Below are 27,271 nucleotides of genomic sequence, written 5' to 3' on the forward strand. Positions count from 1 at the left end.
TCATGCTGGTTGGTATTTGTCATCTTGACACAAGATAGAAAGATATGGGAAGAGTGAATCTTATTGAGAAAATGCTTCAATCAGACTGGCCCATTGAGAAGCCTATAGTGCATTTTTTTTTACTGATAATTGATGTGGGAGGGTCTAGCTAACTGTGGGCTGTGCTATCATGGAGAAGGTGGTTCTGGATGCAATAAGAAAACAGGCTAAGCAACCTATGAGGAACAAACCAGTAAGCAGTGTTCTTCCAAGGCTCCTGTTTCTGCTTTGAGTTCTTAGCCCTACTACACTCAAGGATGGACTGTGATGTAGAATTGGAAATGAGATAAACCCTTTCCTCACCAGAAAGATGGCCAAATGATAAAGAAGTGCAAAAAGATGGGGAAATTTCATGTACATCTATATTGTGGGGAGGCTGTTTGTTCCTGGCTGCCCAGAAGTGAAATAATCACACAAAAGCTGTATTAATTATAATATTGCTTGGCCTATCAGCTTATGCATCTTTCTAGATCACTCTTATCTCTTAAATTAACCCATTTCTATTATTTTATATTTTGCCACGAGGCTTATGGACTACCAGCAAGGTTCCGGATGGCAGTTTGTGTCTTTGCATCTAGGTATTTGAAGACATAATAGATTGGTCTATATAACTAAATTTTAGGAATATTATTGGGAGCAACACAGCCAAGTATTTAGGGTCATATATACAAGCAAAAATATCCTTCATAAACAGTGCTGGAGCAACAGCATCTTGGGATGTCTGAGATTCCAGCCAAAAACTCTAACAAATATTCATTATGGTGATGAAGCAGCAAGCACCCCTGAGGAAGGAGCAGCAAAGAGATGAGTGACATTATGTCGATGGTCACCCATCTCTCTATGAAGCCTGCAGCATGAAAGAGACAAAACACAGTGGTGCTCTTGCTATGCTTCATGAAATACAATCTTCTCTGTAGCTCTAATTTCCCAGAGGCTGTATCAAGGTTCTGTGGCTTCTATAGCCTGAATCTTCATCTTCTTGCCTTTAAAAATGGAGAATGCAATATATTCCTCCTCGTATCTTAAAGACTCTTGAAATGATTGTCAACGTACCTAAGCTGGTGATGCTTTTATCATGACCTTCTAGTCTCCAAGAGTTTCTTTGCTCCTTTTCAAATTAGTGGTTTGCATATTCACTATTTTACAATTGTAATAACGAAGACTGTACTCAGTATGATGAAAAATGTTCTAAAAACCACAGTAAGGTATAAAAGCAATAATGGGACCTTCACAGCCAGGAATGCTTTGAAAGAATCATTGCATTCTGAGCCCTTTATAAGACTTGCAATATTAAGCAGTGAAATAGCACAGTCAGACTTGATCAGTATTGAGACAAGTACCTCCCATTAATGACTTGCACAGAGTCCTGGCTCAAAAAACTTGTGGAAACCATGTAGAATCCAGATGTCCTGGAATGTATCGCAGAGTATATGGAGAGACACACAATGAAGACTGAATTCCTGGCCAGATATCTGCTATTAACTACATCCATCATCCCTGAAGAGAAAACTTCACTAGGGTAAAGTCAACACAAGGTCACAGAACACTAATCAGTCAGTATTCTACCCCCTTCTCTGAACGCCCTGGGCTAGTGCCCTCAGGACATGAGCACATATGAAACATGTCCCTTAGGACATAAATATTCTGGAATTTTGAATGGCAGTTCTTCAAGTTAGGGGAAGGATTCTCTGCAGAAGTCCTGGGATTCATGCCCTGTGCTCTAAAGAGCTGATGCTGTTGGTAAGCAACAGAGCTGCTTTGAAGATGGAATAAGGAACAATTAACTGAGGGAAGTTATGCTGAAGATAGTGTGCCCTTGAATGATGGTTCTCTGAACTCCTCCTCCCTCACATAGTACCTTATCCTGCCTGCCATGTGACCTTGGGCATAGAATGTGAAAAACAGGCAAAGAAATTAAGCACAATCAGTTAAGTGATAAGCTGGGTGTTTTGGGCTTTTAAACGTTTATTAATGTGTGTGTGTGTGTGTGTGTGTGTGTGTGTGTGTGTGTGTGTCAAAGGACACCTTGAGAGAGTTAGTTCTTACTTTCTAGTATGTAGGACTCAGGTATTGAACTCGGGCTATTTATCTTGGCAGTGAATGCCTTCACTCTGAATCATCTCCCTAGCTTGATGTCTTAGCTTTGATGTCTGATGCCTCTCTGCATTACTATCACTTTCATGAGGCCTCTTGCTTGCTAACAACTCTGTTCCTCTAGCATCTTCCATAAAGATGCTTATGACTCATTTACCCGACTCTCTGGTCATCCCTAGCTCTTGTTGATTGAATTGCTAGTGTCTTTTTGACTCTTAGCTCTTTTTACAGATGCAGCTTCAATCTACCATGTTCGATTAAAAAGCAATCATAACCTGACTCCTTACTTTACATAGTTGGAGGTGACAATGTTCTGTCCCCACTGTGACCACATGAATGGCCACATAGTAGATATTCTAAGCTGCCATGCTCCCAATGTCCAATTAAGTCAAAAAGTTCCAGTCAGCTGATACATGCTAGCTCTTATCATCAATTCGTATTTTTCCTTAAACTCCCAAAACAATACAGTAAGATTTTTTTTTCTCTCCAAATCACCCAAGAACTTGGTTATTATCCTTGAAGATGCCCCATTCACTTCATGTGTCCACACATCATCTTGGTGCCTTTAGGAGACTCTTTCAAACCCAATGTTCTCTCAACCCAACATTTCTACCATCATACCTGATTCTTTTCAGACATTAGAAAGTCCAATTTTCCCCCAGGGAGCCCCAGTTCTATGAAAGTCTTCACCAGCCGTAGGTCTGCACTGTTCCCTGAAAATGACAGATGACCCCAGTTCTATAATTAATCATGTCACAAAGGATTTCTTTCTCACCATTTCTCACATTACAATTAGATTTTTTCCCTTCATTTGTGAGCAGATAACAGAAATAGCTGAAGTAACTCTCTGTCCTCCCCTCTTGCTACCCCAGCCCATGCACACACAGAGGTGGGCCCTTTTAAATGGTCCTTTTTCAATGGGATTATTCCTAGACCTGCCACATCAGTTTTCTTTCTTTCCCAGAACACTATTCTCTCAACAACTTTTTGGAAGGAGCTACCTAGTAGCCGAGCTGGCACAGTGTGGCAGTCCCCTCTTAACTACTTGCTTATTATTTATAGATAACAGGAAGAGATGAATAATCAACTCTAGTTCAGTTGTATAAATAGAAGAATTACTCCTAAGCCAAGGAATAATGGACTAGTAAGTTTGCAAATGTCCAAGTGTATCATCAAGGGTCAAGGAATAAAAAGTTGGTAATTCCAGGAAGTTACTAGTATGAGAGGCACAAACAGTAAATGGAATATTTTGTTGGCATAAAATGTCACATGGCAAGTGGATTTGTTATAACAGAATAAATTAGGCATACATTTCATTCTGCCCGTGGGCATTCTAGTGTATCTACATTAATTTGTGGCATGTTCCTCTCCTGGGTCCCTGTAGAGTTGAAAAGAAGTTGCAACCTATTTGGGTAATTTGGTAGCATACTTTTTCATGTAAATTAACCCTACAGGTCATGGTATCAGAGAACTTCTATATTGTAAGTCAAGTAACAACTAATTTTATATCATTCTTTATGAATTCTCCCAATGATGCAAAGGTGTATTAACAAAAATGCATGATATTTGGAAGAATTCAAGATTAGAGACAAACCTCAATGTAAATATTCCTAGATGTTAATCATCCAGTAACCTATTATAGCACTTGCTCAAACTTGTAGGCTCAAGGTCATTGGTGGTCATGTTCTTTGAGGAGAGATACATGTTTTCTCTTAGAAAGTTAAATTTCATAACTTTGTTTATGTCAGCAGCTAAATATCCTCCAGATTCACTCATGTTATAGCCTAAATCTTCCTAATGACATTTTAGGAGTGGTCTTTTAAAAAGTTGATGCAATTTATATTTAACATGGAGAATTTAGGAATAAAATATCCTTCTCTACTCAGGATACTAACAGTAAAAAGTTTCTGGAACCTAAAGCTTTCAAAAATATTTTTATTTCATAATGTGTTAGACTGAGAACATTTATAACAAGATACGCTTTGAGCTTTTTGGCACAACAGAGAGCTTGTGTAACTATTCATAACTTGTCTTAATGTGCTCAGTTCTTAATATAATCATGCTATTAGACAGATTTGAATAAACAGATCCTATAAAACTCTGAAGAGGTTACACACATGTACCTTGAACTACAGAAGTAATATTCTGAAAGCTGTCTTTGTGATCACTTGCTTTTCTTTTGATCTGTGACCCAGGGGATGTGATCACGGGCAGCTCATCTCTCCGAATCAGTGCAATACAGGCAAATCGTCTGTACCTTTGTTACACAACTCTTTCTCAATTTGCATGAGATAACATAAAAACCCTATTATTAGATCAGAGTTCTTACTTTAAATATTTATTTTTTTATTTATGTGTATGTCTAGGTGAGTGATTGCCACAGATATCCAAGTAGTCTCAGAGAAGAGAGAAAGACATTAGATACCTTGGTTATAGAGTTTGTGAGCCATTCATCATAGATGCTGAGAACCAAAGTCAGGTCTGCTGGGAGAGCAGCAAGTGCTCTTAACCATTGAGCCATTTTTTGAACCCCCAGATTTCTTACATTGAAAAGAATTTTAGGATTTTCAAAATGAGATGTAGGAATCACTATTAGTGACATTGAGCAAATGAATGTCGTGGTGACTTTTATCTCTATTAATGCTAGATCATGGTAGTGTCTAATACATAAAAGGTTCTGCATAAGCGAGAGAGTAACAAAGTAAATAAGAAAATAGTTGCAATCACCAATCCAAGATCCTAAAAATGCATCATCTATTCCTTCCCCTCCATGTCTTCTTCTAGGACTATTTTATTCACTCATAAATTCCATCAACTCCAGCATTTCACTGAGGTATTCATTCTAGCAATACGTCCACTTCTTCAATCATTTACTCCAGTCTCTCTTTCATCCAGAATACTAATTCCATTGGTTATACAATTCATTTACCTATTCCATTTATTGGCAAAATTCACATCATTGAATTAATTAATGAATGAAATGTGTATGCATGTATGTATGTATGTATGTATGTATGTATGTAACCTTTGCCATGCCATTTCCCTTGACAGCAATGTTTTCATGGTTGTTGTTTGGTTGTTTTTAGAGACATAAACTGAATGTTGTATAGTAATTTGAGAAAGAACCTTTTTTAGAACTTACCATCCAGGCCATGGACACAGACCACCAGGTGAATCCCATCTTCCAAGTTTTCCTCCTCTTCCTCTGGTGGGAAATATGGCATATCAGAAGCTAGTACAGATAAGTCACTGTACAGAAATCCTCCAATCTTCAGTTCTTTTTTAAACTTTTCTTTGGCCTGATAAAAACTGGAGAATATACCAATTAATCACAAGCCATGCCGTATGTTCCATGTCGAGATGGGAATGAGTGGGGCTGGTATGCAGGAGTGACTTGTATCCACAAACAAATTGTCTTCTGAGCATCCAATGCTAAATGAAACCTTGGGGGAAATGCTGGTGAGCAAAGCTTCATTCTTAACAAGAGAGCAGGAAAATACCCCCGACTGAACCACAGAAAGAGCTTCATTCTGCAAATTTCTATTCTAGTCTTGCATTTAACAAGAGACTGGGTAAAGAGTTTTATAAAACGCTGTACAGCTATAGGACATGAACTTCTTTAAAGTTATCTCCTGAGAGATAACTTACCTGAGAGGGTAAGTTTCTTTTTTATCATACAAGCCCACCACGGTGTGGCTTTCATCTTCTTTTTAAGTACTAGATCCCCCATTCCCAACACCAATGCAGGTTTTGTGTTTCTTTGTTTTATTTTGGCTTATTTGCTGGCTTGACTTGGCTTGGCTTGGCTTGGTTTCTTTAGGCCTTGGTGTGTTCTGGATTCCAGAAATGACTTTTATACCCAGCTAAGATGTTATTTTTCTGGTCACTTGACAAGATGGTGGTTAACAACACTGGTTCACAGATAAGATTATGAAGGTTAGAATCTTGGTTTTATCACTTCTGATGATTATTGGTTATCTGAAATGCTTGAGACTAGAAGAGTTTCAGTTTTTAGTTGGGATTGTTGTTGCTGCTTTTAAGATTTAGGTATATATACATAAACATACTGAGATAACCTGAGGATGGAACCATGTCTATACACAGAACTACGATGTTTTCTATGTGGTCTAAGCACATTACCTGAGGTAAGGTATTTTCATAAAATAGTTTTATTATGTCGAACATAAAATAATTTCATGGTGCAAAATTCTCTACATGTGTTGTCACACCAGCCGTAAAAATATTTTAGATTCCAATAGCATGAAAATACAATTTAAATTTATATTTATTGTCTAATAAAGCAAGGCCCTAGTTTTGCTCTAGAGCAGTACAAAACAAAATAAAAACGTATGGATCTTAGATGATGTACACTTCTGGATTTTCAAGTCAGTGATGTTCTAGCATTAGCATTAGCAACCTCATTTACATCCCCTCTGTGAAGACAGTCTGTCCTCTAAAGTGTTTTTTCTGCCTGCTTTCTCTATATGTACAGATACTGCTTCTAGGGGAAAAAAACCCTTAGGTTCCGCTGGGCATGAAGGAATAATCACATTTGCCCAACACTATAGCCTTGGTTGTTATTCTTGTCTGCCTGGTTTTTCCTGCAGTTAGCTCAGGGATGATTCTGACCCAGCTTTTTGACTGTGTCTAGCTGGACTTCTTGAATTGGTGACAAGTGTCATAGGACTGTCACAAGTATTTTATGCTATTTATTAACAATATATCCAATGCTTACCTGCCTTAGCTTTTTCTTTATGTAAAAATCAGTAATTATTAGCAGTTGGCAAGAGAAGAATGAGTATGAGGTACTCTGATAAAATATTCCTATTACGTATCCAATAAAATCTATAGCTGACAATTGAGGGCCAAAAAAAAAAAAAAAAGAATAGAGTGCGAGCCAATGAGGAAGTTATATATTCTACTACCAAAAAGAGTGGTGGCTTCAAGAAGCCCACAATCTTAAAGGGAAACTGGGAGGCAAATCTGGCAGAGTTCTATTCCCTCGAAGGTCCTAAAATCTCCTTTTTCAAAATATAAAAAGGTGAAGTCACAGTAGTGTTGTAAGACAGTTGTATATCAAAATAAAACTGTAACAAAATTTCCATATCTACCCATTAAGAACCTGGTTAATAAGCTATGGTACATCCATACAATGGATTACTATGGAAACATTAAAATACTAAATGAAAATTAACTTATAGAGAAAGATGTTTCAAATATTTTAAGCAAGAAAAATAATTAAGAAGTGCCACAATAATCCTATTATTATTAAAAATGAATATATTTAAGGGACAAATATCTATATATAAAATATCTGTATAAAATTACGTCACATTATATTGGGCTTATTTGTAATTATTATTTTAATTACTTAGACATTCCGAATTGCATGATATGTACATTATTGCTCTATTTAAGGAATCAAAAACAACAAACACCTTCGTGTTTACATATATGCATGAGACTGAGAAAATTTCGGGAAAACTCAATGACCTGTGAGCTATCCACAAGCTTACCTGAACATCCTTTCACTGACTTCATCTTCCAACTTGCTGGAGTGGGTCGAAACAACTCCGAAAGAACCCAAAGGTTGATGAGTGATGGGGGCTAGGCTTTGTTTAGAAGAGAGTCCGGCCCTAGCGGGGGTCTCCTTGGGTACAGATGAGAAAGGGAGACACGTGGCAGTGCAAGACACAGACAAGTTAACGACCTCCACTGCCTTTAGGCTGTCCAGAGTAAAGGCCTCTGCGGAGTTCAAGTGGGACCCAGAGATGGAAGTTCCTGCCTTCAGCTCTTGATTTCGTGACACTTGGGAGGCAATAGCGTGAGTCACAGTGGGGCACACAGTGCCGGCTTCGTGTTTGACCTCCAGAGAGGCATTATGTTTTCTATTCAACGGCATGGCATCGTTGACACTTGATGAACCAGTTCCTACCCCTGTAGAGTTCAAGTTGCCAGCTTCAAGAGCAGCCACACTCCTAATTTCAGGCACCCTGTTGTGAGACACAGCCCTGGCTTCTAAGATGCTGTGGTTGGGGAGTATGTGTTTACCACCACTTGATTCTTTAGGCTTGCCTTTTGTGGTCTCCACGACTGTTCTTTGAAAAGATCTGGTCCTAGAATTTTCAAGCACTATAGAATATGGTATTTTTAAGTTAAGACCTTTGGTTTCAACACTTGGTATGTCCCCAGCTGTGCTATCCAGACAGCAGGGTCCTTGAGGATCAGACTGATTCTCTTGACCTTTGGGGATGTCTATGTACCCAGGACCCTGGGCTCTGTCAGATTCTAAAGTTATATCTGCAAGAGAATGTCCTGCCCTGACATCCTGGACTCTGGAGTCACCAGAAGAATGAGAACTGTGTCCAGGTGAACTGTTGTCCTTGCTAGTACTGTCCAGGTCTTCAGAAAATCCTCCTGTGTGCTTCATGGTGTCTGCACCTTCAGCAGTATCCTCCGGGCTGCTGATCTGAGGTGCAGAGACAGACTTGGTTAGCTTAGTAAGTGCCAACTCGCGCTCTTCGTCTTCAAAAGGCAAAGAGCTGATAGAGGTAAGAGAAGCCTGGATGCCACTGGGCAGACTAGTGTTGCTTTCTGTATGGCCACCCTCTAAAGAGTTCCTGTGGTGGGCATGCCTTCGCACCACCTGGTGTAAAACTTCACGATCACTGGGTAACTCCAACACCCTGCTTCGGGCCTCGGACCAGGCAACAGAACTTGGTTCGCTTTCAATGCCTGAGTCAGATATGATGGAGGCTGACCTCTTGATGATGCCAGAGAGCGCTGACAGATCTTCCTGCTCTTCTGCATGGTCCTGCAGGGAAGACGCGGTGTCCGAAGGTTCCCTGTGCATAGTATTCAATGAGTCACAGGGCTCAGCAGGGGTGAGCTTCAGGCTCAGCAGTACAGGCTTTCCCTCCTGGTCTGCTCCCCTTCCTAGAGTCCTGAACTCAAGGGCAGCTGTTTCATTTAATGACACAGCATTATTCTGACTTGTTCCTGCTCCAGTTTTGTTTGGCAGAGTCTTAACAAGATCATAGCTGTCCTGAGAGCGCCTGGGCTCATGCTGCACATTAAGGCCCTGCATAGACTCAGCTTTAGGGTGGTTCTTATTGCTAGATTGTACATCAATGTAGGTCAATGCTGGAGTCTTCCCATCTTCCGGACCTGGACTCCTCCTATGGATGCCCCCATCTGATTCTCTCACAGCATCAGACCTTGGGCCAGTCCAGCATTCACCTTCAGGCATGACAGCTTTGTTTTGGAATTCACCAATGGTCAAATACACCTGAGATTCTGAGCATACATCCACAGGATTCTGTGTGGAGACATTCTCTTCCATTTCTGGACACCTAATAACATCCTCATCGGAGTTCAGCTGGGGTGCTTTTGTAGTAGATAATGGAAGGTCTTTCTTCGAAGTTGACTTTTGATTTATAAGATTCTTTTCTTTTCCTTTTAGATTCATTATTGCAGGACTTGTCACTGGGATATCAAAATTAGGATAAACCCTCAAATTATGTCCTAAAACAAAATAAGAAAATTGTATTGTAGCTTAAAATAAATATTATAAATTATTCAAATGCCTAATTGTATGAAAACAATTGAACAATCATGTACTACTACTTTTTGAAGGGGATGACCTTCAGAGTGTTTAAAGTTATCAAGTTATAGGAGAAACTTTCTTATTTAGAAGTATACAGATAGTTTATGCTAACCAAGCGACTCATATTAAAATCCCAAATAATTTGTTGGTGAGATAATCGAGGATATGGACATGACAAAACATGTGATTAGTGGGTGGGGCAAAAGCAAAGAAATATCCATCAGACCCCTGTGAAAGGATTGCACTTATGTGAGGCGAGTGGCTCGCACAATCTTGTCCACATAAGAAAACATCAATGCACAGTTAGGATCTTGTGACTCGGAAGAGCTCCTCAGACTTGTAGATTGACAACAAAGATGGATTCTCCAGGAGAAGAAAAAGTCTTAAGAGCACCATAACTTCTGACTAAGCTTCAACCTATAAATCCTCTCTCTCCCCCATCTCTCTTTCTGCCCCTCTGCTCTCAAACTTCCCTCCTCCATCTCCTGCTTTCATTTGGGGGGATATAGTTGTTTTTTATTTATAACAATAAAACTTTAATCATGGGCATCCTTTCCAAATTCTCTGAGTCATCCCAGAATATCGTTAAACATGGGTGAATTACATGAACCAAGAATTTGTAGCCAGTGACCTGAATTCATGTAGCAGTTTATACTCCTAGCAACTGTGGAGGCAAGCAAAGAGGAAAAGGGATCTGCAGAGGAGCAATGGGGCAAATGAGGGCAGTGAGGAAAAGAAAGTCAACCACGATCCCTCCAAGAACATTTGGGCAACACAAATTGACTTGGTGAATTTGGTGGGGGAGGGGGATTCTTAACAGAAGAGAAAGTCGGGTGGGTAGGGTAATAGGGAGGAGCTGGGGAGAGGGTAAATATGAAGAAAATATAGTATATGAAATATTTAAAAATTATGGAAATGGGTATAAAATATAATAAAGAAATCCATTACCTCATATGTTAATTTAAAAATCAAAATATAAGATAAAGGCTTCATGTGGTTTTAATATAAGCTAAATCAATACAACTTAAATGCTATCATGAATTAAGCCATACATATACTAATTACAAACCACATGAGGCTTTGATACATGATTCTCTAATAACATTTAGTGCAATTTGTAATTAGATTGAGGGAGGAATGAGTTCCCCCTTTACCTGGGTGTAACCAATGATAATAGGAAGCATTTGCTTTCCTCTGAAGACCTTCGTCAGCCTGAAGCAAGACCAGTATACTCTTTTGAAAATTCCCCAATGTCCCTCACACACACAGGTAGTGTTGTAAATCCTATCACCATGTGATGATCTAATTGTGAACTCTTGTTCCCATGAAAGTGACAGCTTGTGTCGTATCCCTGTAGCCTGAAGGCTGACATCCTGTGTGGTACATATTTGATGAACTGTGTTCCTGAAAGGGTCTAAGCCAAGAACAGGAATCTAGCAAAGTAAAAGTTGTTTGAACATAACTATCACAGTGATGCTTAGCTCCACCCAGGGCTATACTAGCATGACTAGGCATTGGGTTGGCAAGATGGCAAGTGGACATTTGCTATAAGGAGGCAGAGGCAGGCAGATCTCTGTGAGTTTGAGGCCAGCCTGGTCTACAGAGCGAGTTCCAGGACAGGATCCAAAGCTACACAGAGAAACCATGTCTCGAAAAAAAGCAACAAAACGAAACAAACAAGCAAAAAACAGTAAATAAGCTTTTGCCTAGATGGAATTTTCAAAATATTGGGAAGCACTCAAAGGAACAGTTGTCTTGTTAAGAATTATGTGTGTATGAAAGAATCACATGCATAAAGACTTAAATTTATGCTCACTGGAATATTTAGAAATATTTGATATTAAAAAGACTGAGAAACAATCTGCACTCAATTCTGTTGTGCAAATATCAGAGGTTCTTATAATTGGTGCTTAGTTGCTTCAACTGTCGACTTTTTCTGGAAATTATATAAGAGGCATGCATTAATGAAAACACAAGCATATAAACACACATAAATATGCGCGCACACACATGCATACGTGTGTACATATGTTTAAAACTTACCATTTGGGTTGGAGATTTAGTATTGTTCAATACACTTCACTTGTCATACATTTACTTGACGCTAGGTGTCAGAGTACAGCTAGAAACCAAATTCATGTTTGCAAACTTGCTGTGTCCCTACACATTCCCTAGATTCCAGACTCTAAGTCTGCTGATGCAGTAGTTCTGAAATGTAGCCATTTTGATCCACTGTATAAAATGACAAACAAACTAGCCTGGCTTAAAGCACCTCAGGAAGCTAATAGAGCAGAGCCTGGACTCCGGAGTTGAGGAGTTGACTTTGGTTGCTCATTGATGCAGTCTTTCCCACATACTTCTACCTATGCCTCAGTCTCCTTCTCTGAAGCTGTATAAATTATTTAAAGGATTAAATAAATAAACCACTTGGTTAAACCAACAACACAGGACTTGACATATTCTGGTAAAGGTGTTGGGGTTCTGTGGTCGAGTTATAGGGAGAACAGAAAGGGGACATTCATTTCTTCATGTCTGGTCATTCTGCAGTTGATCTCTGGGTTTACTGACAAACAGTATAGCCATGCTGAACACAGGTATACAAACAAGACGTATAACCTTGTTCCTTCTCTCCCTGAGATTTTTGTTCATGATGTCTCATAGTTTCACAGCCCATTTTTTTCAAGTCCTTGACCTGCCTTGAGGCAATCATTAAACAAGTTCTTGAATTAGTGACTGGGCATCTAGAATGACCTAGAAAAATCCTTTCTCAAGAAACCATTAACCAACCAACAAAACAACCTCAATCACCAACAACAGCACAGAACAAGCACTAGTGCGGTGTCACTGAAGTTCAATAAGAAATGAATATACTGCCGGGCAGTGGTGGCGCACGCCTTTAATCCCAACACTTGGAAGGCAGAAGCAGGTGAATCTCTGTGAGTTCGAGGTCAGCCTGATCTACAAGAGCTAGTTCCAGGACAGGTTCCAAAGCTACAGAGAAACCCTGTCTTGAGAAAACAAAAAAAGAAAGAAAGAAAAGTAAGAAAGAAAGGAAGAAAGACAGAAATGAAATGAATATAGTTAAAATTGTACTCTTGAGAAAACAAAAGATATTCCGCAGTCTTTAAGTTGTGTGTGTGTGTGTGTGTGTGTGTTTGTGTAGGTGTGTGTGTGTGTTTATGTATTTCTCATTATATAGGTAATTCAATAGGTGAAACCACAAGTGCCAAGGCCATTTTGATCGAGAAGGAGTCAGGTAAGCTAACTCTTCCTTCCCCTTTAAAGAGAAAATACAGCCTCAATTTGCTCATACTCTTGTGAACAGTGACCCACACACACGCAGATCTCCAATGGTACTGTCTGTTAATGCACTAGTACTTACATGAAAATCCTAATTCTTGAGTGTTTTTAAAACAACAGAGAAAGACAAACCTGAGACAGGGCAGTCCACATATCTGTCCTCAAAGATAACAGGCAGGGTGTTCCAGTCACCATCAATATCCAGGCACTCTGCGGGCAGTGGGGGCATGCTGGTGAGGTACTCTGAGTTCCGGATGTCCAGAGATAGCTGGCTGTGGGTCTGGATCCTGGGAGCAGGGGGGGAGGGGAGAGGTGCACAGAAGGTAATCAAACAAACAGGGTTGGAAGTTTTCATTAGTCTTATGCCCCCCCCCCCAAAAGCATTAACAATGATGTTAGCTGATGCTTAGGTAATGACCGTCTGCCTGTTCCATATAAGATGTCACTCAAAGTGACAGTCTGCTTTGCTGAGGAACTGCTCCAGGAATTAGGGTTGGTGCAGTGGATTGTGGTACTGAGCTACTCCTACTGGTTAGTGGGAAGGGATTAGCATCATGCTGCTGAAAGGCTAGCTAGGAAAAGGCTACAGATCTAAAATGTGTGCTTTGGAAGAGAAAGGCAAATTTATTCATATATTACTCCAGCATCTTTAACTTTTTAAACTACTTAGAGTCTGAGTTATATTTTGGTGCAGCTAAATGAAGAGCCACCTGAAGTACTTGTTACTATGTAGATACTGACAGTGTTTATTGGTGTGTAAGCTAATGAAATTCAGGCATCATATGTTTTGTTTCTCTATAAAGGAACGCTAAAAGCTTGTATTTATTCTTCCTGACCTAAACATCCTTCAACCAATAAATAATAATTTGATTTCAGAATCTGAAGCTATTACTACTTTACAATTTAAAAGTTTGAAGGGACATGCAACTTTACCTCTTCAGAATAGAGCAAATTCATGTTATCTCATGAAAGAAAAGATAAATAATGTTTTACAATTTTTGTGTATAAGAACTCAATCACTTTTCTCCAAGGAAAGAGAACTTATGGGATTGTAGGTTTAGGAGAAGACTGACCATGTGTCTGCGTGGCTGGCTGCCTGCTGCCCGCCTGTGTCTCCCTATGTAACAGGCTGTGTTCTAGACACACTCATCTCACTTCCCAGCCATGTGGACTATTTACCTCCATTAAATAAATGTGATGTGTAACTCTACACAGGCTCACAACAAATTCTCTAAGCATCACATCATCATCAACCATTGATGGAGGAGGGTTATCTGTCATTTGTATTACTTTCATTGGTTAATAAAGAGACTGCCTTGGCCCTTTGATAGGACAGAAAATTAGGTAGGCGGAGTAAACAGAACAGAATGCTGGGAAGAGGGCAGTGAGGAAGACACCATGGAGCCAGCCACCAGGTCAAACATGCTGAATCTTTCCCGGTAAGCCACCACCTCGTGGTGCTACACAGATTATTAGAAATGGGTCAATCAAGATGTGAAAGCTAGCCAGTAACTAACTCTCTACAGATAATGGGCCAGGCAGTGTTTAAATGAATACAATTTGTGTGTTGTTATTTCCGGGGATAAGCTAGCCGTGCAGGAGCCGGGTGGGACGAAAAGCAGGCCTGCCCGCAGCTCCTCACTACAAAACATGAGTTCAACACATACACATGTATGATTGATAGCATATATAAATTTCATATAAATATACATATAAAATGTTCATTAAGGCAATACATATAAATTTATGGATTAAATTCGTCTGTCATATATTTTACATTTTTCTCATTTTCTACACAAAAATGGGTTATTTTTCTCTTATTCAAAGCTCTAGAGGTTGTTGTATCTTTATGCCTCTTTGAATATTTAATTACTTGGATATTTAAATATGATTTTGTTTCAGTCAGTTCTTCACTCCATCCCACCTTTGATCTCCTGAGTATGGAAAGGTGTAGCCAGAAGACATTGGCTTCTAACCTGGTGATCTAGGCCTGCCAGATCCACCTTCAGGGTGAACAGCCACCATCTGACAGGCTGAGCACCTAGACAGAAGGTGAACGGACAGGGTACACATTTTCTTTTTCCTGAAACCAGGATATCTCTGTTTTCTCCTTTTATTTGACATCATGATTCCAGGTTCTCCAACTTTTGGACTTTGGGGCTCATAGCAGCACCCTCACCCTTCAGGTCTTCAGGCTGTTAGCCATGAAACTGGTCCTCTGGTTCTAAGATCTTCAGACATGGCTGAGCCACATCCTTAGCTTCTCTGGGTCTCTAGCTTCCATACAGTTTATAGTGGAGCTTATCAGCCCGAACCTGAAGCTCACTAATTCAGCTAAACTGGTTGGTCAACAAACCCCAAGGATCCTAATGTTTCTTCTTCTGCAGTGCGGGTATTACAAGTATTTGCCATAACACCTTGTTTCCTACATAGAGACTGGGTATCTGAACTCGGGTCTTCAGGTTTGCATGGAAACCATTTTCCTAACTGAGACATCTCTACAGGCCCAGAAGGGATGGTCCTATTAAATGTTAAATGGTGTTTTGTAGCTGCTACATGTAACTAATGACCACGAAAAGCGGAAGAATTAGTCTCTCCCACAGAAATGAGCTTCTTCATTGGTTAACACTTACTTAACATCAGTCTTACTTTTATATTTATGTATACATATTATATATATGTATATATTGAATACACACATAAATGTACAAAACAAAGAGATTATCAATTTGAGAGGTATCAAGGGGGAAATGAGAGTAGCTAGAGGAAGAAAGAAAAGAAGGAAAGTGATAAAATAGTAATTCGATTAAAATTAAAGTAAAACTATTATAATCATTAACACAGGAACTGTGAAAATTGAGGTGATATCTCAGCTTCCCCATTATAGAGGATGGCATAGCACTATGAATTTCTACAACATGCGTACAGTCATGTATTCCTCCTTCTCATGTAAAAGGCATTATTGAGACATGGGACAAACATAGAAGACAGCCAGCTACAAGCAGCCTTGCCATAAACCGAGGCTAAATCTCATGTTAGTTTCGCAAATTGTTCTTGACAGTTGGCCAGTCATCTTCATGATAAACACACATTCTCAGACCCATATACACTGAGAAACATAGGCAAACACAAGTCCCCCAAGTCATACATTGTATCTCATCCTGTGCCATCCAGACATCATTTATAAAGATCTGCCCCAAATCCATCCATTGATTTTACAGCCTACTGAAAGGTGGTGAAGATTCATCTATGACATGAAATCTCTTCCAGGCCAGACTATTATGACTTTTGAGAGATGAGATCACCTATGCCTCTGCATCCTGACACTCCATTATCAATCCTGATGTTCGGAAGCAGTTCTGTCTCCCATGTGAATCCGAATAGTGACTGGGCTGCCTAGCAAAAATGAGCAGATCTGTGTCTGGGCACATTTGCTTAGCCACAGGAAGTCCCTGCTCAATATCCTATCCAAAGACTCAATCTGTTGACAGCACTTATTCACCTTTCCTGTGATTTTCTCATTCTGTGGTGAAATTTCTTTCTGTGTTCTTGGTGACATGGTTTATTTTGACAAAAGTTCATTTCCTCTTGAGTTTATTTTCAGAGGCCATGAGAGTTATAGCAAGTGACAAGTAGTGTTCAGATGTCAAACCATCAGAGGCATGGCTATCTGATGGAGGATTAATTCTATCCAGACAAAATCTGTAGGACCTTCAACTCTGAATGTTGTTGATCACGATTGCTGAAATAGCTTGATGTCTCCCTAATACCTGCATTGTACTATGTAATCTTGTGTGATGTGTATATATATAATGTCATAATTGCATCTCAATCTATTGGGCACATAAATCTGTGAGTGATCAGGTAGATGATTTTACATTTAGTTTTGATATGTAGAATATATTCTGGGACATGTTTCATAACTGGATCTGTTGACATTCAAAAGCCTGCCTGTTCTTTTACTTACTGGATGGCTTCCCCAACCCTGTAAGACCTCCAGTGAGAAAATTCAGTCACATAGCCAGAAACCCGGGTTCCTTCAGCCTAATCTTTGCTCTGCTACCTGAGATACAAAAGGAGCTAAACTCCCTACAACTATTTTCCATTTGGCAGGACGCACAATCAGGAAAGGAGTCTTTCATGTGGATCACATTTGTGACCTTCAAAGACAAAGGGACATCCAAGCTCATTTGAGACTGAGTGCCCTAATTCTCCCACAGCTGATTTGGGAAAGTGCAACCTCAGCTGACCCTCAGCTCTAACCCTAAAGAAAAGCTATTATACCTCTACACCTACCCGTTTTTCCCTTTACATTTATCTATACCTTAGTTAACCAAAACATACCTAGAAATGTGGTACTGTGTATGAAGCCCCTTTAAAATTAAGAGCCTATTAAATCAACCTTTCTGCCTCATAGTGCTTCTGGGGCGTCTTCTTAGCCACGTCTCCCCCAGAACTATAAACTGCTGACTCTGTCACTTGGGACAGCCCCCATCTGCCTTATGACCCTGTGAAAAACATTAGGTTTGTAACCTTGCAATTACCAGGTTTTGTCTTTGTTTTTTGTGTATATAAACTGGAAACTTTGTAGAACGAAGGGAGGGAGGGCAGGAAAGAAGAAAAAGAACATGGTTTGAACAGCACAGGTGTTGACTCACCCCACACTTTTTAGACTAGAAATTTTCTAAGTCCTTTCACTATGCTGAGGGAACTGACCTGAACCTTGGCAGGGAGTCAGTAGAGCTGGACTCTGCTGCCTCCTGTTGGTTTGCTAGGACAAAAGTTTATTTCCTATTAAGCAGACTCTCTGTAGAAATTTATTCTCTACTTGATGCTTGTGTTGATATTGATGGTCAACTGAATACTTACAATATTGCCCAATCTATTTGCTGTATAAGAAATAATCTCCTAGAGAACTTCAACCTGATTCAGACCTCCACTCCTATGTGAAGTTGGCAGGGAGATCAAGACTAACAAACACATCAATAATCAGTATCAATTCCTGCTAAATTAGTAGATACTAATCATGACCATCACCATGTGGTCAACATGTCTATTTGCACAGAGGGATTTTGCCTGTTTGGTTCACTTCTGAATAGCTCACAATTGAAATACTATCTGGAGCACAGTCAATAATATGTACATACTTATAGAAAGAAGTAATCTCCTTTTATATCTAAAAACTAGCTAAGAGAGGTTGAGGAATGCTTGCTAGTTTAAGTAGAATGAAGAAGTTAAAACATGCAAATGGGACTTCAAATTCTAAGGTTCATTTTCAGGCTAATAATATACAAACTGAAATTAACATGAATCTGAATTATTTTGTAGTGCATAAGACACCATATGACCTGGTTCTTCCTGGCCCTTCTTTTTACTTTCCTATTTCCCTTCATCCAATACTCCTCAAATTCAGAAAATTACTGGAAGTACTTACTTGCCTAAAAGGCAGTTTTCACAGTCTGAGTCACTATAACCACAAATTGAGGTCAATTGTCACTTCCTTAATTTATTTTCTCTGTCACCACTTTGTCAAAATCAGTTCATGGCCCCCACACAATTTTATATAAAGGACAGTTATCGCTGGCTTATAGAAGCAAACTGTGTATGTCTCTTTTTAGTTTCATACTTCATGATAACTCATAAGTAACTTGAAACACCATTGTGGGGAATTACTAGGACAAAAATCAACAAATGCTATATAGTAAATGAACTGTGGTTAACCATTTATAAGAACACTAGCCATAGCTACAGTAATGAAACAGCTTGGTATTGGCATAAAAACAGAGAGGTTGACCAATGGAATCAAATCGAACACCCAGATCTTAACCCACACACCTATGAACACCTGATTTTTGACAAAAAAAAGCTAAAATTATACAATAGAAAAAAGAAAGCATATTTAAAAAATGATGCTGGCATACCTGGATGTCAATATGTAGAATAATGAAAATAGACCCATATCTATCCCCATGCACAAAACTCAAGTCCAAACAGATTAAAGACCTCAATATAAATCGGAATACACTGAACCTGATAGAAGAGAAAGTGGGAAGCAGCCTTCAATGCATGGGCATAGGAGACCACTTCCTAAATATAACTCCAGTAGCACATACACTGAGGGCAACAATAAATAAATGGGACCTCCTGAAACTGGAAAGCTTCTGTAAAGCAAAGGACAGAGTCAATAAGACAAAAAGGCAACCTACTAAATGGGAAAAGATCTTCACAAACCCCACATTAGACAAAAAAATATATAAAGAACTTAAGAAATTAGACATCAAAATTCCAAATAACCCAACTAAGAAATGGGGTACAGAACTAAACAAAGAATTCCCAACAGAAGAATATCAAATGGCCAAAAGACACTTAAGAAAATGTTCAGCATCCTTAGCCTTCAGAGAAATGCAAGTCAAAACAACTCTGAGATACCATCTTTACCCCAGTGAGTGGAAAAGGGAGAGCAGAAGGGGAAGAGGAGAGAGGGGAAGGAGTGAGGAGAACTTAAGGGAACAGGACAGCCGTGATGGAGGAAGGACAGAGATGAGAGCAAGAAAAGAGATATCTTGATTGAGGGAGCCAATATGGGGTTAGCAAGAAACCTGGCTCTAGAGAAATTCCCAAGAATCCACAAGGATGACCCCAGCTAAGACCCTAAGCAATAGCGGGGAGGGTCCCTGGACTGGCCTTGCCTTGTAGTCAGACTGATGAATATCTTAAATATCACCATAGACCCTTCATCCAGCAACTGATGGAAACAAAGGCAGAGACCTGCATCAGAGCACTGGGCTTGTTTCAAAAGTCCAGCTGAAGAGTGGGAGGAGTGAGAATATGAGCAAAGAGGTCAAGACCATGATGAGTACACCCACTGAAACAGTCTGCCTGAGCTAACGGGAGCTCACCAACACTAACTGGACTAAGAAGGAACAAACATAGAACAAAACTAGTCCCTCTGAATGTGGTCAACAGTTGCATGACTGGGGAAGACAGACGGGCAGTGGCACCAGGATTTATCCCTACTGCTTGTACTGGCTTTCTGGGAACCTAGTCTCTTTGGATGATATCTTGCTTAGCATATATATAGTAGGGAGGGCCTTGGACCTTCCACAAAGCAATGTGCCTTACCCTCTCTGGGGAGTGGATGGGGGGTGAGGTGGGAGGGTAGGTGAAGGGAATGGGAGAAGGGAAGGGAATGAAAACCTGGATTGGTTTTTACAATGAAAACAGTTTTTTTAATAAAATAAAAATTAAATTTCCATTAAAAAGAATACTAGCCATACCCTTTCTCATTTCTTATACCCTTATTTTTTCTTGCTTATTTTTTTATACTTGTGACTACCCGAATGACTTAATTTATAAGCTACCTATCTGTTAGCATGGGAAATCTAAAAGACAGCATTCTTTACCTCATCTACTGACCACAAGACAATTAATGTTTACTAATCAACCACAATCTACATTTCCATCACCATTTACACTGGAGGATTTGTAGTTTGCACTCCGTGTACCATGTGTGGATGTTCCCACTTTCTCCTTTCATCTCTTACTTTTGACCATTTTGTTGTGAAGGAAACCATACCTGGAAGTTTCTCTACCACCCACCAGTTACTGAATAACCACTCTGAGGCTTAATATTAATTACAAACTGTTTGGCCAGTGGCTCAGGCTTATTTCTAACTAGTTTTTACATCTTAAACTAAACCATTTCTATTAATCTATGTACTGGCATATGATCATGTTATTGCCTCACATCTTGCTTCCCCGGCAGCTGCTGGTGTCTCCCTGATTTCATTCTTTTTCTCCCTGTCTCTTTGCTTGGATATCCCTTCTGGCTCTATTCTGCCTGGCTGTTGTCCAAATCAGATTCTTTATTAACTAATGGTAAAAAAACATATTCACAGCATACAGAAGGGCATCCCGTATTAGGAAACTAAGAGCAGTACATCGATCTCCTTTCATGATGCTGTGATAAAAGCAACTTAAGGGGAAAGGAATTTATTTGGATCACACTTCCAGATTATAATCCTTCATTGCAGAAAGTCCCAGGAGATGAAAGCTGCTGGACCATCAAAGTTGAGATCAAGGCATAAAAGATGCGTCCTACACTCAGTTTGCTTTCTCTACACTTATATAATCCAAGATGCCCTGCCCAGGAAATGGTGTCACCTACAGTCGGCGTGTCTTCCCACTTCCACCATTTTGATCAGGACAATCCCCATAGACATTTCCTTAGGCCAACCTAATCTGGACCATCTGATTTTAGTTTTCCCTTCCTGGGTAATGCTAAATTTTGTAAAATTGACAAAAACAACTAGCTCCAGTTAAGATTAAATTGACAACAGAAGAAAACTCACTCATTGCACATCACTTGACACCTTGTGTTATGTGCACTTTGTATAGGTGTCTAGAGGCTGCCATTCCAACCAAACTGTGCATGTAGAGTGTGATGGTTAATTTTCAATGTCTAATCAACCAGATTTAGAATCACCTAGGAGAAAAACCTCTGGGTATGTCTGCGAGTATTTTTCCAAAATGTAACTGAGAAGGAGAGATTCACTTTGAATGTGGTACCATCAATAGGGTGGGGTCCCAGAGGGAATACTATGGGTATAAAGAGGAAGTGATCTGAGGACGTTTTTTGATCTGTTTGACTTAGATGCCATGTGATCAGCCATGACTTCCTGCCATGATGACCCTTCAAATTGTGGACCACTCTTCTTTAAGTAGATGTTCTTTAGTATTTTAATCAAGTAATAAGAAAATTAATAAATATAGAGAGCCACGACCCGTGGGACTTTCACTTCCACATATGTTCATACTCCCTAAACAAAAAAGTTCACACAACATAACGCAAACACCAAGGGTTTCCTTTTGATAAGAGATGAGGTTTCTTAGGTTTGCTGGGGAATATAGATGGAGACCTAACCAAGATCTTTTGGCCACCAATATTTTGTTTTGAATGATCTGTTTAAAAAAATAATGGTAAGGGAAGTCTTGTTTGAGAGGTCACAGCACATCTACCAGAAGAAGCTGGGGAAGACTTACAGGAATGTCATAGGTTTTGTTTGTTTGTTTGTTTGTTTGTTTGTTTTTCTGTTGTCCTGAGTTTCTGTATTTTGCTCAGTGTCCCTCAAAGTTATATTTAAATTTAACAGATTTATACTTCCAATGCTAGTTTTAGAATTAGTCAGCCAGTTCTAGCCTAAGGCTGAAATGAATGAATAAATGATTGCATGCGTTGATGTGCTTGCTGAAGACTCTAATGGTGTCCAAACAAACTGTTTCACAGCAGATTCATGTTCCTTTCTATCCCACTCACTTGCATCACCTAAGAGCAACCACTAAATGTCACTGTAGTTTGCATACAGATAAAACCTGTGTAGGAAACAGGATTGTATATACAAAGAAGAAAGATTTCTGCATCATTCTTAAGCAACTTGAAAACTCCCCCATCCTCTTCTGGTAGATGTGCTGTGGTCTCTCAAACGTGATTCCTCTTGCCATTATTTTTTGAACAGATTATACCAAACAAAATATTGGTGTCCAAGAGATCTTGGTGATTCTTCACCCATCTTCCTCAGAGAACCTGAGAAGCCTCATCTCTCATCAGCACTCACACTTTCCTGATACTTTTCAATGCTTTCTGGAAGAAGGCAATCTTAGAAAGGCAACTTTCCTTCTGATTGGAGATCTTGGGCTTAATTACTATGGTAAATATATGTTTTAGCTACTGCATCATTGGGCTTTGTTGGCATTGCATGTGGCCCTACCACCTGCTTCTATTCATTTTGCAGAGGACTGAGCACAGATGTCTGCAGAGACCTAGGGAGCCTAGATTTTTCTCTATAGAACATAATGGCAAGCAACAAAAGAAACCTTTGGCTATCGACCTTCCCTGCCACCTGCAGCTTCTGTCTCCCCAGTATGTATACTTCCTTTGCCTGCACAGAATTGTAGACAGTGTGTGCAGAAGGGAGCAGAGTGTCTGTTTCACAGCAAGAGATGAAAGGAAAGGGATGTGGGAACAAAGCAAGAGAGCTGAATGCCTTGGGGTGGCCACTTTAACAGGATGAAGTGGGTGTGCAATTTATTACTTACAGGTTTTCCTGAAAGGTCAAGACTGCAAGTTTTTGGTGCTCCATATAAAAGAAAGCTTCAGAAAACCTCCGGACCTGAGGGATGACAATATAAACAGCTTAATTCCTCAAGTGGATGTGACCTCCATTTTCTCAGCTTGAGAGTCTGGAGATTAAGGGTTGTGTTTTAACGGAAAGAAATACAACAGGGGTCTGAAATAAGAGGTTTTCCACCCTCCACAGCTGCCCATATGTCTTTACAGCTCTTAGCCCAGACAGTGTGGTGTATCTTTATAAACTCATTCATGTTCTGCTTTCATTTTTTATATTCAAGTTTTATTCTTTCTACTAGAATACTAGTTTTTCCAAATGGGCATTATAAATAATGGAGAATTACAAAAGCCAGCAGCATTTGCTATGTGCTTTGTGGACTCTGATTCTCAGATACTTATTTCTCTTGCCCAGAGTGAGAAGATCCACATTAGTCCATATATGCATGCCTATACATTTACAGCAAGGATGAGGGCAACACCTTACAAATGACACACTTGTAATAGTTAATTTTATAAGCTCAGCTATCATAAGACATAGATAAGGGAGATGTTTTATGAATGCTAGAATAGGGCTGGATAGCTAAGTGAGTTTTTGATATCACAATGCTCACTCACAGTTGAGCGGGACTAGTGTTGAAACTGACAAATTGGCGCAAAGCCAAGTCATGTTCCTTTTAATGAACCAAGTCTTGCAAAATTTCTCAACTATAAATGCATGTAAATGGAGAGTTTAAAGAATTTTAGAATTTTACCCTCAGAGTGTGGTGTTCCTGGGTAAGGTAAGTGGTCACTTGGGAGTCCAGAGTCACTGTGTCCAGGAATTGGGTCCACAGAGCCATCAGGTGGGAGGCCAACCAGGCAAGATCCTTGCTGATCTGCTCAGCTATCTTCTCTGGGTTGTTGAGCATCTGCAGGGGTAAAAGAGTGTCCGTCAAAGACCTAGCTCTCTTGTGTTGCTCCAGCCCTCCCGCTCGGGACCTTTACCGGATGTTCTTCCCTGCTATCCTTTGCCTCACGTGCTGTAACAATGTGGTATTGTAGTGTGTATCTCATACTACATAATGTATCTCATACTATATAATGTAGAATTGCCCTGTCCCTTTGAGTGTGGGAGTTAAGAGAGGCAGCAATGAGAAGAATAAACTACTTGGAAGTTCTCGTTTATAGATTAACATTCCAAGCCCACAGTCTCATGCAAGATACCCTGTAACTATCCCAAGCCTATGTCTTCCTTCTTCATGCATATTTTAAGTGTGGGTTACTTCTAGATTTCCAGAAATGTCTTGTCTAGTATATTATAATATAGTATAAATAGTTGCCAGCCATTTTCAACTCTTTACCCTAAACTTCCTATCCAATCCCTTCAGAACCCAGTTTCCCAAATATTAGCATCTTAGACTGGGATTCCTTCAGCATGCACTATTATATCACAGGGAAATCAGCCACAGTATCCTCCCATAGACCCACACATCCATAGCAGAGATTCTTGCACTGGAATCTACTCTGTATTTCATTAAACTCTGAACTCAGTGTAAACTCTGAACTCACTGTTTTATAAACACAATGTCTCCCATTTACTAATACTGATTATTTTGCAGGTGGAGGACCAGACATTTTGTACAGGCTTCCCATTCAATCCATACAATCATCTTGTAGGTAGAGTAGTAAAACCATCCTTTCATGTAAAGTAAAATAATAGTGATTTATTAGAGTGTCCAATTTTCACCCAGCTAGGATTTAACTCAAGAACTCTCTACCCACGATACCACATGCTCTTCCTCACTAGGTATTTTGCAGTATCTCAGTAGATAAGGTACTACTTATAGTCCCAGAGTACTTAACTAGCCAAGTCACTAGACATCATCATCTCCTTAACCATCACTAACCACTTCTTAAGGAAGACTCCAGGCTACCTTAATTACAATATAAGTCAGTCAGACTACAGTGCGGCCTGGAGTGTTTGAGGAAGACTCTTTTGATGAGAATATGTTGGACAGGTAGCTGGTTTCTAATGGGGAGGACTATATTCTAAAGGGAAAACTTGAATTACTAGGAGGTGAGAAGATCAAATGCTCCTCTGAGGAGTAACAAGAAGCCTGCCCAGGGTCTCACCAATACACAACAATTAATGAGCACCCTCTTTGTCTTGCTAACATGTCTGGTGAAAGCAGCACCCTTGCTGAGGAAGAGAGGGCCTCCGTAATGACAGAGATAGGAATGCACACCGGCAGGTACCAGGCTTTCCAAAGCCACACCATTCAAATCCAGTCTCTTTCTCCCCTTTACCTGTGCTCCAGTTTCCTCGCTGAAGGAGCAAAGCAAACAGCTGTTTCCAGATACAGTGTTGTAATTGTTGTGGGACTGAGGTTTGATTCTGGATGAAGGCAGAGCAGGTGAAAGGAGGTATCTAAGAGTAAGGGAGCAGCAAAGAGATGTGTGCTGGACAGTGAAGCTCCGAACACATGGAGATTCTTGCTTTATTATGAGGACTAACTTCCAAATGCAAGACTCCAGTTAAATACAGCATCTTCTAAGAGGTGCATTCACCTTTGACGACCATTGACATTGGTGGCACAGTCCCATACAGCATCATGAAAGGTCAGAGAAATAGGAGGTAGTGGCAGGGGTGTTGACCTCAGGAATAGGCTGCATCGCTGGGAAAACTCTAGACTGGAAAGTGGGGCTTGTGAATTCAAACCAAGTAGCTCATAGTTGGATTCCTCTACCAGAATCTTCAATAATGACAGCCAATATACTACACCAATATTCAGGACTGTTCTGCCCCTGGAAATAATCTGTGCCTTATCCAAGGTCACCATGCCTCTTATCCAATGTACAATAATTATCCCAGCCATGATGACCTACTATAGCAGCATGCTATATCTGTCTATTTGCAATACCAGACCATTGTTCAGGCAACATCCTCTCTTTAAAATGGCTTGTCCTCTTCTGATTCCCTCTCCTATCCTCTTCATCACTTTGGTATGGTCTATCATCAATGTGGGAATGACTTGGGGGTCAATTCTATTTTCCCTTATTTCTAATGACACTATGCAATCCATCGAAGACTCTCCTTTCTCTTGACCTCTTCTTGAACCGGTGTTCTTGACCATACAGACCTTCCTCATGATCCCTCTTATAAGTGTGGCTTGCTTTCTTGCCACGTCTCAATTTGTCTGTATTGGAAGCTTGACCTCTAAGTATCCCTACTTCCAGTACAGTAGTAATGGATAATCTGAGCTCAGCAACCCTCTACTTTAGAAATATATGGATGAGCACCTTGAGAGATGCTCTGTGCCTCCAGCATGTTGCCTTGCCTTGCTTGGCTTCTGATTCTGCACTCCAAACATCCCACACCACCACAGTGGCACTGACAGACACAGCATGAACTCTGAGCTCAACAGGAGCAAAGGGGAAAAAAAGAAGGATATTCATTGAACGAGTCTTTGGGAGAATTGTTTCCTCCCTAGTTGATTATAGAAACACTTTCAGAGGAGGTTACAGAAGTTTCTAATTAAGCCACAGGAGGACTTCTCTGTCATCACCGACACAGGGACCTATGTAATTACACACAAGCGTGGGTGGCTTTCTGTAGCAAGTGAAGGAGGGGGGCCTTACCTGCTAACAAGCCAGCAATCTTGGGCCACTGCTATCACAGGTGAGGTCTCTGGAGCAAGGCTCACATACCTACCTTGACCATTCCCAAAGCCGTGATCATCTGGGCTCTGGGCACATTCATCCCTCTAAAGCCCTTTCTCTGTTTATTCCATTCTCATTTTAGGCTACAGGGTGTGCTACATTTTAAAAAGCCAAATATAAATACACACAAATACAAGTACACCTGGGAATAAACATTCTATTCCCTTATAACTACATATTTGGCTATAATACACCTACAGAGTTCTGGAAAGGGTATGTATTCTAGATGTCATGTAGTGGCCATGGAAACTTGCTGAAAAAGTGATGCATTCTGCCTTCCAGGTGATCAGGCTTCTTCCTGCTTCCTGGATCAACCGGGCTCTTTCAGATGCTTCTCCATCTCAGCTGCACATGATAGCCACTGGAGGCTAAGGTCTATCCATGTATCCACAGAGGACTGCATCCAT

The 27,271-nt window shown here is 40.1% G+C and overlaps 1 protein-coding gene across 3 annotated transcripts in view; it reads right to left on the reverse strand.

The window, feature by feature from the left end:
* Fam135b (family with sequence similarity 135 member B) overlaps positions 1–27,271 on the reverse strand; it is a 280,584-nt gene that overhangs the window by 19,861 nt on the left and 233,452 nt on the right. For all 3 annotated transcript variants that reach the window (XM_048457323.3, XM_048457322.3, XM_048457321.3), the window contains exons 10-15: positions 23,918–24,073; positions 23,135–23,208; positions 13,172–13,326; positions 7,650–9,657; positions 5,276–5,442; positions 2,755–2,846 (exon numbers count right to left, since the gene is read on the reverse strand). In XM_048457323.3, coding sequence (XP_048313280.3) covers positions 2,755–2,846; positions 5,276–5,442; positions 7,650–9,657; positions 13,172–13,326; positions 23,135–23,208; positions 23,918–24,073 — 2,652 coding nt within the window. The remainder of the gene's footprint in view (positions 1–2,754; positions 2,847–5,275; positions 5,443–7,649; positions 9,658–13,171; positions 13,327–23,134; positions 23,209–23,917; positions 24,074–27,271) is intronic.

Source organism: Myodes glareolus, chromosome 19, assembly GCF_982192425.1.
Source record: "Myodes glareolus chromosome 19, mMyoGla1.1, whole genome shotgun sequence".
NCBI lineage: Eukaryota > Metazoa > Chordata > Mammalia > Rodentia > Cricetidae > Myodes > Myodes glareolus.